We start from the raw sequence: 14,072 nt of genomic DNA on the forward strand, positions 1-14,072 counted from the left end.
AGACAGACTGAAGTCATTTAATGTACCTTTCTCTTTACTAAGAACACAAATTAAACAAATAGCACAGGACTTCAGTTTGTTAACTTGGTAGTCACCCGTCAAATCAAGGATACTCTACAAATTCCACTGGAGACTTCGTCAGTTGCTCAAGTCCTTTGGTTTCCACAAAGGAAGACATTTCAAAACTTTTGTTTCTTTCTGAGATAACAACAACCAAAAAAAAAAAAATGTGAGGAATAAAATTCATCATTATAAATGATAGCATAAGTAGTAGGCCAATGCTCAGTGAGGTGGAGGGCAAAATCAATCCTCAAATCACTTTTATATTCTTTTTTTTTTTTTTCAGTGAACTATTTACCTGTCACCCAAGTTGAGGCTTCGTTGCTTTTTCTGGGTCAGATATGCCTGTGGCTGTGCAAGTTCGGGGCATGGAGGCATGAGGATGGGGAAATGAATGTTAGATGTGGACAGTGTGGCAATGGAAGCTGTTCTTTCAACCGAGCAAGGGCCCTGCAGGAATCTTTGGTTCTCAATCCCTTCAGACTGGATTCTTGGGGCCATTGCTGAGGATGAACGGAAGAGACCACATGTGTATTTCTGCTAGATGCTGACTCTCTCTTAGACCCACGTTGTCATCATCTCAGTTTGTATATACTGTTTTGGTTCAAACAACTCATGCGGCATTGGAATAATGGTATTTCAAAGCAAAAGGATCCTTGGAAAATTTCCAGTCTGATGGCCTCATTTTCAGATTAGATAACAGAGGCCAGGGACATGAATGCACTAGAGGCCTCAATATTCTTGAACACACGAGCAGCTTTTTGAAATCCAAGCTTCCAATTTGAGTGAGAGAAACAAAGTTATCTTAGTTCAGAAAGACTAATTATGAAAAGCCTTTTCTGTCCTCTTCCCAACTGAAACTCAAATTGTTATATACAATTTGATTATATGCAGTTATATAATTGTATATAATATATTCAGTGTAAATATAACTGTAAATTAAATAGAACTGTGTTACATAAGGTTGTTAAAATCTTTCAACTATAAATTTTAAAGTTAAAGAAACTTTACATAATTATAAAGGTAAAACTATATTATATAAAGTAAATATAATTGTGTATTTGGCTTTATATAGTTATATTTAAGACAAATGTCATCCAAAGTGGTCAGATAGCTCTCAGTTTTTTAGATGGAGTTACCTTTGATGCATTTTCTCTTTTGACGTCCACTTTCCATAGTTAAGACCTCTTTCTTCTTCCTAACCATTCCCAGACTCCTTTATCTGTCTCCTCGCCTTCCCCAATTTAGCCAGCTCTAAACGAAATGCTTAGCTCCCTTGTTTTGGTCCATCAAAAATCTTTCATATAATTTGTTTTAAGCATGATTGCTAATTAAAATTAAGCCAATTTAAGGGGCACTTTGGAAAACAAGGGCAGTATGCTTTTTTTTTTTTTTTTAAGTGATAGAGTGATATAAAACACATAGAAGAAAATATCTGCTTGTAAATCTTTGGCTGATGACATTCTTACCAGGTTCTGAAGGACTTAGATGCATCAGCTCCTTCTCAGTCTGACTACTTATCTAGGAGTTTTTCACTCATGAATTAGGAAAACTCATTTTATAGCTAATGAAAGTTATGCTAACATAAAAATAACTTCTTTAGAATGTTTCAAGTTGAACAACTTGTGGTAAGAAGCATCAGGAATTATAACATCAAAGAAAATGTTGAAACCTTTCATCTATAAACTGTACTGGAAGTTATTCTTTGTTGTAGATATCGAGACACCATATGCCAGTATGTTAAGACTCTCTGGCAAAATTACACAATTATACATAAGTGTGTTATATAAAGACTTGGATTTTGATACACTTAAAACAACTATTCTTTATAAAAGGCTGCAGTGTTTTAAACAGAAGTACATCTTTTAAGAGCACATGTTTATAAAAGTGGCTAAAATGTCCCAAACATTCTCTTAACCTGACAGCATCTTATGTTTCAAGCAAACATAAAGGGCAAATTCATAAAAGGGCTCTTCTCTCTAAGTGGAAGAATGAAACTTTTCTTTGCATCTAATACAGATAGTATTATAATAGTAGTTTGATGAAGAGAAAATAAAAAATTGTGTTAATGCTATAGGTCCCTAAATATATAAAACGTGGACTGCACAAATGCAATGTGGGTGAATTGATTGATTGGTTCTATTTCTAATAATCAGTGCTGATCAAGTCTCTAGGCTGTTTCCCTTCTGAGGGATAGGCACATAGTTTGTTTCAACCAGGTCGCTTATATAATGGATGGACCCTACTTTGTTGCTGCAAATTAAAACAAATGTATAAGTCTCAATTAGCTGTACTCTGGTTTAATATCTTTCAGATAACCATGTACAGCCTTGTTAAGTATTTTGGGGAAACGTGGAATATTTTCTCATATGGTTATTATTCTATATGTGTTATAGGTGTATATAAACAATCTATGTAAAAACCAGATAGTCAACTCATATATATATATTCAAGACTCACCAAATAGTCCTGTTAAGGGTAACATTCTTTGGTCTAATTACCTTGTGTTTACAATAGATTCATTATATGCTGCACTGGGTGGGGAGGTTCTCCAAGGAAAACTTACTTTTTGAAATTTCAAATGACTCAAACTTGACTGGCTGAATATAGTTCACCAGATTAGACATCTCTTCCGTGGCCATGGCCTCACTCCCAGCGGTCCCCTGGAAGCAAGAATAAAAATAACATGCCCAGAATCAGCCTTGTATTACTGAGGGCTATTTCCCCAGGGCAATGATCAAGTGACCCATGAGAGCAGAAAATCATCCCTCCTCGTCTGAAAATGATTACTGCCAATAGAAAATGCACTAAGGGAGAAAGAAAAAGCAATGCCTGACATTTCACAAGTGAGGGGGACGGGGGTTTGGGGGCAGCTCCCACTGTGCTCTGGGACCACCAGCATTGGCACCTTCTGAGAGCCTGTTAAGAGTCTCAGCCCTCACCACAGGCCTCTGGGAGCTGAATCTGCATTTTACTAACGTGATTCAAATGCACAGTCAAGTTTGAGAAGCACTGAACTATAGCTCCCTTGCCAGAGCAGGATAATTGGGAGGTATTTGCAATATTTGGGCCACCCAATTAGTAAGACAATGTTAAATTAGCAAGAAACTACTAGGAATCTTAGGCTTCCTCCTGGACATTAAGTGGAAATTTAGTGGAAGAATATAACTAATCAAAAACTTAGACTACATTAAAGGAAATAAGAGGAAGAACATCATGTAAAAGCAGCTTATTATTTGTTATTTAACCCTGAAATAGGTATTTCCAATGTATCTGAAAGCAGAATCAATATAACTTTTTTGACCAAGACTCCTGCTAACACAAAGTTTTAAAATCCCAATTGACCTATTTCTGATTCGCTTCTAGATTCTGTGCAATGAACATGTTTGAGCTGATGAAGGCATTTGGGATGCTTGAGCTTCTATCCATAGGTATCTCTAGTGTTTCCAAAATTACTCCAGTGGAATTAATATACATCTGAACATTTCTCTTAACCTCACGTCTTCTTGGGGCTTTGGACCAATTGGCAATCCATTTACTTGCCTCAAAAATGGAAGCGGGCAGTTAGATGTCACAAATTTTGAATTCACACTCTAGATACCCCATTTGCTGGGGGGAAATCTCAGCAACACAGGTCAGTATGGAGAACTTTGCTCAGGGACATGCCATCAGTGACCAAGTTTGCATCTTCACCTCCAAAGGGGTAGTGAACAAGTTTTAAAAATGAACGGTGACACTTTCCACCACTAGATGGCAGAAGCGGACCATGGACTATATCCAGCAGGTGCGGCCGGGACTGGGTGGAATTGCCAGTGTGACAGGAGTCCTAGATACCCACCTCATCCATTGAAGATTTCTTACAGTCATCATCATCGTCGTCATCTTCACTCTCCGTGTCAGCTTCCCCTGTCAAGTTTTAATAACAGAATATGAAGCTAACATTTATGGGTTTGAAGAACACATTCATGGCCAAAAATGTCTGTGGAAATTGGCCTCTCACTCTTTAAATAATTATTCTTAGAATTACACTGATATTTGGAATACGGATTCTTTTTCTAAATTTGATTTGTGAATACCATTTGAAATTTCCCAAGTCAATTAAAAATGCTTAACATTTTTGTCAATGTTTTTTTTAAGACAATACGGTGTCATATACAGTTAGCTTTCTATGGAACATGTATCCCATCTTGATGTATACATTCTCTCTCTAGTCTCTGGGACCCTAAAAGAGAGAAACTATCACTTTCCCATCTTTCCCTCTTTCTCAGCCTGACACTCCCATGTGATGCCTGGCTAGCGCTGAGTGACGTTGAAGCCACTTTCCCAAGGCACCCGAGGACCTCTCAGAAGTGAAGGTAGAGGACATGCGCTGGAGCAGGAACAGTGGGGATACGGTACATAGCACACCTAACCACACAAAAACTCTGAGGTACGAGCTGTATCCTAGGATTTGCCTGCAGGCTTATTCGATGGGTACATTGTTCTCTAAACAATGCATGTATCTTAGAAAAAGGTGACATTCTTTTTGAAAAGGCATGGGAATTTACCGTAGTCGGGCACAATTCAGCATCATAGTTAACAAATACATAGTCATTGTAACGGATTGTTTCTCTCCCTGAAGATTTGGTGGATGATTTTGCCAGCTTAAATATTCACACGAGTATGAGGTATTACATTCTTCTGCAGCCCTAGGCTTTAAAAGTCAGACCCAACTATTACTGACTTTAACATGCCATGTAATCAGTCATGTAAACAGAGTTTCGAGTAAAAAGTAAGGAAGGCATAGTTCCAAACTGCTGGCTTTGACTACTTCAGGAATCACATGGTGCAGTAGCATATCACCTCCAGTAGATGGCAATATCGGCTCAACAATGAGGCAACTTGCCTTGGACGTCCCTCTCCCTCCCTGCCTGCGGAAATTTAGCAGCTTGCTCAAATCTGCATCAATGCCACGGTGCCCACAGCACTGCCTTCCAAGAAGCTTGGAAATGTTTTCATTTGGCTGACGAAGTTCAATTACTGAATGATAGTAGTGAGCAATATATCCATGAAATATCTTCAGAGGGAAAAGATTTCTGGGATCAACAAGCTTTGTTATTTGTGGTTTGTTTATTATAGAAAGTCCCATACAACCACTTCATGATGCTGATATTGTGCTAGTTCACAAGGGGAATCAATTATATTTTGGATAAAAACATATATGATATAGTGACACATTCTTTTAGGAGACTGGCAGTTATGTTTTTTTATAATCAAGTTTGTGATTTGTATTCGTATAACTACTTTTTGCTTTTCAATGAGAGAGGGGATTCTTTTAATCGAGTAACTTAAGTTGTTTGGCCAGTCCTACACCATGCTTCACAGAACACAATAATATACTGGCTATTTCAAATAATCATGTCATACACTCATTTATGTGGGAAAGAAGAATTTGTCTTCCTATATAATTTGTCTTCTCCGCTGCTAAGTCTTTGGAGGGACCCTGGAAGAACCTTGTTGAACCATAAAACAAACAAACAAACAAAACCACTTCATCCTAGTAAGACAAGCATACTGTCCAAGGGCTGTGTTCTAGAAGAGGCACTTGGCCAGTAGGGGCCGTGACAAGTCAATCAGCTTTGAGATAACAGCTATTTCATGTTTTTCACATTACTTGAGGTCCCAATGCCGAGAACATCTACAAACCAAATGGTACATTAGCAGTGCTCTTTCTTCAGGGACCTACCTACATATTGAAATGTCCAAAAATTTCCACTGAAATAAATAAGTATTGCACAACAGACTATGGGACTAGCTTAGGAAATCTACCAAATTACTAACAGATTGCTGCTTTCTGTGTATTAAGCAATAATGTTTATGCCTACAAAAACTGTTATTTGTGTGGTGCATCCAGTTAATAAGAGGGAGAGGACTAGTAGGGGGGAAAAGGCAGATGGTAAAACAAGCTCCCATGTGCAAAGAAAGACACGGTTTACTGACGATGATTTGAGGGGTAGAATTATGCTAAGAAATGGGCAGCCTGTTAATGATACTTGTTCCAAAGCTTCAAAAAGGACATTCTTACTGACCACAAAAATTATTTTTGTAAAAGAAGAATCAGAATTGTGTAACAATGTTTGAAATACACATTAAAAACTAACCCCCCCCCAAAAAAAGCCTTTCAAGAATTCTATAATATCTGATGATAAGTATTTTAACCTAAATACTAAAAGGTATTGGTCATTGAGGTGGAAAAATAGAAGAAAAGGTAAATTAGAGTCTTGGCCAACCTCTTGTTTTTCCTGATGCACTAGAGTTTACAGTTAAAATATTTTATTATTTTAAAATCTTTTAATAGACATATTTTGTTATACACAGAGAAGTACACATACCATATGTCTACATTATGATGAATTTTCACTGACTAAACAGACCTTAGTAGCCAGAGAGCAGATCAAGAAACAAAATGTAACCAGTGTCCAGAAGCTTCCTTCATCACTTTGATCACTTCATCATTAAGGGCAACCATTTCCTGACTCCTAACAGCATAGGTTAGTGTTGTGTGTTTTCATACTCGACAGAAATGTAATCACACAGTAAATGCTTTCTTTGTATTTGACTTCTTTTGCTCAACATTTTACTTCTGAGATTCTGCCTCTGAACAACCATACAGCTGTAGATAACTATCGCTGTCTTTTATTCCATGGTGTGAATATCCCACAATTCATATTCATTTATCTTTTGACAGGCATTTGGTTGTTTTCCGGTTTTTGGCTACACTGAATAGTGCCACTTTAAGCAGCTCTTGTACTTGTCTCTTGCTGAATATCTATACGTATTTCTGTTGGGTACAGACCTTGGCATAGAGTGCCCCGGTATATAGGGGGTGAATATATTCAGCTTTTGTAGATTCTGCCAGTTTTCCAAAATGATTATTCCAATGTTAAATTTTTCATTGCAGAACTTCCTAGATGCAAGCTTAACATTTCCTCCACTTAATTCACCCTTCATTCGGGAGATCTTCATAATACACATTTCAGATTGCCAGGATTCTGACTAAAGGTGGAAAATGAATTAGACTACATGACAAATAATCCAAAGGGAACAGGTGACCACTTTCAATTCTTTTCTCATCAGCCACAAAAACCTATTCAACTTAAATCTAAAAGGAAAATGAGTGATGGTTAGTACCACCTCATAGCTTTGATAGATCATTCAGGTAACTTTATCATTTCACATTTTAAAAGAATTCTGAAAAACAGGGATAAACTGAAATGCCAGAACCCTCTAGCACATCATTAATAAGAATATGTTCAGTGGATGTCTTCTGTCCTGGCCTATAGTTAATATCAAGGCATCACTGCCCTTGAGAAGCTAAAAATCATGTGGTCCCTCCCAAGATTATTTGACTTATGTGGCAGCCAGGATCATGGCCTCCCCAAAATGTCCATGTCCTGTGAATATGTTCCATGTTCTTTGAATACATGGCAAGAGGGACCTGGCAGATGAGATCAAGTGAAGGACCTTGAGATGGGGGAGATTATCCTGGATTATCCAGAAAGGTCCAATGTAATGATGTTTCTTAAAAGCAGAGGACGTTTCCCACCCGATGTCAGAGGGAGATAGGTTGACAAAAGCAGCAAGATGGCTCCACTGTGGGCTTTGGAGCTGGAGGAGGGGCCATGAGCCAATGACGGTGTGTGGCCTCTGGAAGCTGGAAAGAGCAAGGAATAGGATTCCTAGGGCCTCCAGAAAGGAAAGCAGCCCCACTGACACCTGGAGTTAACCCAGTGAGATCCACGTGGGCCTTTGACCTATAAATTTGGGGAACTATACTTTTATGTAGTTTAAGCCAAGTTTGTAGCAGAAATAGAACCCCCCCCACACACACACAGTTTACATCTGTGGCCAAATAGGAATGTTAAAATCATTCTGAACTAGTTTCAAAGCAGCAACTCTTAAACCCACACCAACTAGGAGAGCATGAGTCTGCCAGCCCCTCACCAGCGCCTGGCGACGAGGGCTCGAACACGCTGGAGGAGTCGCTGTACGTATTGGAGGCTTGTTCCGAGAGCTTCTTTTTGCCACTTCCTTCTGATGACTTGTGTGATTTCTTCTTATTTTTCACCAAAATTTTGTACATTAAATCCATAGGGCTTGGAAGAGGAACTCCAGATTCCAGCTAATGGAAAAGAAAAGCACATTCTTTAAAACACTGCTCCTTCTTTTCATCTTCCCTCCCTACATCTCCAGGAAAACACTGGATACCAAGAGATTCTAGATTATTCTTTACTACCTTCAATCTAGCTCATTAAACTGTCCTATGTGTGTCCTGTACAGGGGCTGGTTTACAGCTCTTTCTGTTTTCATGTGGGAAAGTATATTTTAATTACTGTACTCTTATTTTCCCACAGTGAAATCTACAAGAGTAAGACTTAGCAACATACTGGGATATCTGGAATGATAACTGGAAGTTTCATGAGTTTTCTGATAGACACTACGAATCCAGCCATCTTGATTTAGGCCTGGATTTTTAAAGTGGGGAAGCCAGCCAGAGTGTAGTGTCTGCCAGGAAGAGTCGGTAAGGATGGGCAGGAGCTTCGAGGCAATCTTTCAGAATCAGCTTTTGAGATGCAGTTTAAAACCAGCAAAATCCCCATCCTGGCACGAGGTGGTTAATCTGCATGTCTCCCTGGCACCAGCAGAAAGGAACTGGGGTTGGGGGGTGGGGGGACGTCAAATTTCTTTGCAGCCCAGAGATGCAAGCTACCCTTCTTTGCAAGCCTTATTTCTAGTGTTCCAAGCTTGCTAATGGGAAAATCAATTTCCCATGAGAGGATTATCAGATATTGTATCAGAGAGGATGTGTGTAAGTCCCACGATGAGCTATTTTCAGAAAGTCTAGTGAACTCCCATAAACTGGTCCTCTATTCCTTCCTTGCATAGAGTCTGGAGACTGTTTTGAAATCATATAAGGATGTGTGGAAATTGGGAAAAAGGGCTGAAGAGGGAAAAAGCTATGACTTTAGGATATTTCTGCTGCTCTCCTTCCTGAAGCAAGGCTGGGACCACGGCAATATGTGGTATGAATTCTGTTTCCCCAAAGGGCGCAGGCAAGGAGGTGAGGAGTGTCCAAGCAGGGCCAGGCCAGGATGTCATTGTGCCACCTGCAGTGTCCCATTTTGCCAACTCGTTTCTCTCAAAGGGTTTTCATGTGGTTCCCTGGGAGGTAATAACCAGAGCCTTATCCCCTCGGACTGTGTCTGCGGGCTGACTGTGACTGCCAGGATTGTGGGCATGAGCGGCTCATGCCGGGCAGTGAGGGAGGGGAAGGCTGTGGGCAGAGGAAGAGAAGAGATGCATGTCTCCTACCCCCGGTGGGGCACACTGCTGCTACCCTCCTGGTCAAAAGGTTCGTTATGGCATGTGTTAATCTTCCCAAGAAATATAAGCACAGAAAGGATATAAGGAAGTCTCCCCCAGCTGTGATCACAAATAATATGCAATCATAAATAATATGTGTGCTCCTTCCAGGGGAAAGATCAAAACCACTTACTGGGTATTTTTCCAGTGGTTCCATGAGAAGGGCGTCCCCAAAGATCAGCCGGCAGTACTCGGCCATCTTGGCTTGCTGCTTTGGGCTAAGGGAAAGACGGAAAGACAAGAAAGCAAGAAGGCTTATTCGAAGAGGTTGGGCAGGATTGCTTCATGTTATTCATTCCGGAAAGAGGTAATTCCCTCATCCTACCCTTCAGGATCCGTTTTTATTGCTCTAAATCCCTCGTTTACTATTCTGACTCATGTGACCTTGAATATCACACTAAGTGATGATGGAAGCTGTGCCCAAGGCTGACCTGCACAGACACAGATGGACGGGACAGTAGGTCATCTGCCTGTTACTGGATTCTGGAATGTCCCAGAATTAGGGACTCAGTCCCTTTTGTTCAGTTTCCTGATTCTAAGTCAAATGCAAGACTTTTGGGAGGTGGATCTCATGCAGAACTCCACGTGAATTCTCGGGTGAAATTTCTCTAAGCCACAGAAGGCTGTGCTGCAAGGAGAGCTTGTGAGGAGGTAGGAAGGAGGGAGGTGGACGGAGAGGAGGGAGAGAGTCTCCAAGAGAAGAAGAGAAAGGGCAGAAAGAGTGTGCCACTGTGGTGGGGGGGGACCTGGAGGAGAAATAAAAGAAGTAGGCAGCTTGTCTTAGTGCATATCACAGGGAAGCAAAGGCGGCATCAACCTGGCTATATGCCAGTAGGAACCTGATCTGATGGGAAAAGCTGGATTTGCAGGGTTTGCAGAGCTGAGCTCCAGGCTCTCAACTGCTCTAGATCTACACAGTCAGGAAGATAATCACTGTGCGTGGGACGGGACAGAGGATGCTGAGAGGATGAAGTGAAGTAACGGACATAGACAGACGCCTTTGCAATGTCAAAAGAGGGGGCAGATGAAAGGTGATCCCAGACTTGGGAGGCAGCATGGGCCGGCCAGCCAGACCAGACAACCGGTGTGCTCACTGACACATGAGCACAGCTGATACGAGAGAGCATCCATATTCTTTCAATACTCCTGCATCCCTTGACCTTTCAAAAACCAATACATTTTTTTTTCTCATTCCGTAGAACCTGAAATAGCATTATAAAGGTATCCGATTCCATCCATATTTTATGGACTGTGATTTTGATCTACAGGCTATCGAACTTGATTTCCAATAGTTGTCTCTACATGCTGCGATGTTAATACACTGGGGCTGCAGTAAGAATAAATAGGTGACAAAAGCCTCCTTTACCACAATTCATATTGATTATAAAGTGTGATTCTTATTTTCATTCCCTTTTCCATGACTGTTAAGCCTGGATCATGGACTGGTTTTCCCTGGGAAGGGTAATGTTTTGGGGATTCAGATTACATTACAATGGTCCACAGGGAACAGCACTCTTTATATCACTATTTTTTTAAAGGTGTATATTTGGGGGGCCAAGTGAGTTCTCTCAGGTTCAAATATGAGCCCAAGGTCACTGCTTTCTTGGAAGTACAGGAAGATGCAAAGGAGAGATTCACAGAACTTGCAAATTCCTACATAACAACCTCCCACCTTCTCATCATGTCCTCCTTGATCTGTAGGAGTGATGGCTCATGTGGCTCTCAGACTACCTGTGGCATTCCTCAGCAGTATCAGAAAGAGGAACATGTGTCAGTCAGAGCCCTGATCCTGAAAACACTGGGGGTGGTTGTTTAAGGACAACTTGTTGGGGAGAAGGTGGGGAGCAACAAGGGAAAAGGCCAATTTGGTAAAGTAGCCTTGGGCATCCTCCATTCAGACACCCAAAGGATTACCGGCCCAGGGGCTCCACCAAGCCTGCCAGCTAGGTGGCTGGAGCTGAGACAAGTCCATTTGTCTTGGGCTCACACATTTCGGGTTGCATGAAAGAACTTGCCCAAATCCTTCATTTCATGGTCACAGAATGTCACTGTTAAATGTTAGACAGAGCTTTGCAGCTCCAAGTGTGGTCCGAGGACCAGCAACACCAATAGCACATGGAACTGGTTGGACATCAAGGCCTCTAACATTGATTCTGTATCAGAATCTCTGGGGAAGCAGGGCTCAGGGCTCTTAACAAGCCTGTTAGATGATTCTGATGCATGTTCAAGTCAGAACCACTGTGACAGATTGAAATAAATCCACAGGAACTGAAGTAAATGACATTTTTCTGGAGTGTGGGAACTTGGGAGCCCCATGTTCATTTGATCAGAGACCTGAAGTGAAAAGGAAGGGTTTTTACCTAATGTCCTGCTTTTGGTATTTCTAGGGGAGCCATGTTCTCATGAGTTGAGGGTTTTTGGGGTGATGTTCAGGTGTCCTCAAGGAGGTGAAGGGCAGAGTCCTCCATCAGTCAGGCAGTTCCCAGATTGGGCCATGAGAAGGATTTTGCTGGGGAATATCTTAATTCCACTACAGAACCCCCTGAGCTGTTAATACTGCAGGTGGCATGGCATAGTCCCCAGTCCCTTGATCACTGAGTTGGGAGTGGAACCCTGGAACCTGTATTTGTAACAAGCCTGTAGGTAATTATGATGCAGGTGGTTAATGGGCCATGGCATTTAGAGCAGCATGTTAACACTTTGCTCAGATCACCTGGGTTCTTAAGAAAACAGTGATTCTGAGACAGTTTGGGGTAAGGCCTGGAACTCTGCATTTCTATCCAGTTCTCCAGTGAAGTAAATGCTGCTGGTCCAAGATCAACAGCCCTTTGAAGAGTGAGGACTAAGTTTGACCGAGACTTTTAAGAACTGCCTCAAAATCAACTGAAATGAAGAGAACAAGAGGTAAGTGCCAATGAAAATGTAAAATGTGCAATTTGGTAAGGAGGCTATTTGTGTTCTCCAATAACATACATGCCCACCTGCCAAACAGCCAAATCAGAGCACAGAGCAAACTGAACAGAAAAAGTCAAAGGAAAACAGAGCAACTTTAACTGCAGGTCAGAGATGCAGAAATAAATGGCATTCACATTACAATTAAACAGCAAAAAAAAAAAAAGAAAAATACTCCTGATGCACTTAGAGTATCAACATCAGACACCATGGAGGTGAAGTGAGGGGACATATTCACAAATACACTCTCAGCTTCGGGCTGCAGGAGAAACACCTAGACATACTGAAGCATCTGTAAAGTGTAGGCACCTGGCAACATGGCTGGTTTTCTAACCAAAGAACATGTCCCATTTGATGGTATAAATCCTCTAAGTTGAACTAACCCATCTATCTCTGTAGATGAGGAGCTACAACCCATGAAAATCAAGAAAATTGCCCAAAATCTCTCATTGTGGCTGAAGCAGCACTAGGAATTATTTTGCTTGAATTCAGTGTAGAATGCTTCAAAAGAAAATGCTAGTTAACAAATTAGGTGGTGAATCAGAGTTAACTAGGGCTTGTTTTTTTTAAGATTTCAAAATCTCATTTCTAGACATTCAAATTCAGGCTTGGGGTGCAGCTCAGGAATCTGCATTTTATGAGATTCTGATGTAGTTAGTAGAGAAGGAAAAGTTGTCAGCAGCTATGTCCTTCTGTTGTCCGTAGATACACGCTTTCAAATATTAGGAGAGAAAACCAGACAACTCAGTGGATGTCTTCCAGTGTGAGTTTGTTCCGGAGGTGTGGCTCAGATGAGCCGGCACCTGAGTTCTGAATCTGGCATCTTGTATATGCAGCACACAGCAGAATAAAATGGTTGGCTAGAGATGGCAAATAGGTTTCAGAAGGTGTGGAGAAGGATTCTGAGGTTATATTTAGTGGGAAAGAGCGCTATAGCTGATGTGCGATGTCTGCCACTGGGTTCTCCAATGAGAGAAGGTGGCCCACATGTCAGGCACAAGGTTTTACCAGTACAGGGAAAGTTTACAAATTTTCTTTGAGTGTGTGATCATCCCCCCAGAAAAGAAGAGTATCTGAGAGATTTGCATATGTGAAGCTCAAGGACTAAGGTGATATGTAACAAGCAACTTCTTCCCACAAAAGAATTCAGTATCTTAGTTTCTCACTTCCAGTAGATTATCTCAATAGTTTGGGATGAATATCATGGCACCCTGGGGAGGTTGCATTTCTGTTTTGTTTTGTGACATATAACTTATTAATGAACTTTTAATAGATAAATCATTTATTTTTACACCAGAAAGAGCAGTATTATGGTCCTATCTTCTTGTCTTTGTGTAAGGGTTTAGTGACTAAGCATCACAAGCCACATAAATGTGAACATTCGCATGCAGTTTCCTTGTGGATGCTCTAGTTGTTAATTCATTTTCAAAGGTTTATGGTGCTTCTGCCTAGATGTGGGGGATTGTGTTGGCTAAATGTATGGGTTTTGAAGCCAGACTAGCTGGACTTGAATCCCAACTCTGTCATGTTTTAATGTTTTATCTGGACAGCCTTGGGTAAGTTACTCACCCCCTTTGGGACTCAGTTTCAACATCTGTAAAATAGGGATAATCATCAAAATAGTTATTCTTAGGAGCGTTTGAGTTTGAGAGAAAGGT

At 40.9% G+C, this 14,072-nt stretch overlaps 1 protein-coding gene across 7 annotated transcripts in view; it reads right to left on the reverse strand.

The window, feature by feature from the left end:
* Positions 1 to 14,072, reverse strand: part of PLCB1 (phospholipase C beta 1) — a 669,546-nt gene that overhangs the window by 147,041 nt on the left and 508,433 nt on the right. For all 7 annotated transcript variants that reach the window (XM_036880079.2, XM_057502745.1, XM_057502747.1 and 4 more), the window contains 5 exons: positions 9,596 to 9,680; positions 8,044 to 8,221; positions 3,899 to 3,966; positions 2,627 to 2,723; positions 114 to 198 (listed from right to left, as the gene is read on the reverse strand). In XM_036880079.2, the coding sequence (XP_036735974.1) occupies positions 114 to 198; positions 2,627 to 2,723; positions 3,899 to 3,966; positions 8,044 to 8,221; positions 9,596 to 9,680 (513 nt within the window). The remainder of the gene's footprint in view (positions 1 to 113; positions 199 to 2,626; positions 2,724 to 3,898; positions 3,967 to 8,043; positions 8,222 to 9,595; positions 9,681 to 14,072) is intronic.

The sequence above is a fragment of the Manis pentadactyla genome, chromosome 5, assembly GCF_030020395.1.
Source record: "Manis pentadactyla isolate mManPen7 chromosome 5, mManPen7.hap1, whole genome shotgun sequence".
NCBI lineage: Eukaryota > Metazoa > Chordata > Mammalia > Pholidota > Manidae > Manis > Manis pentadactyla.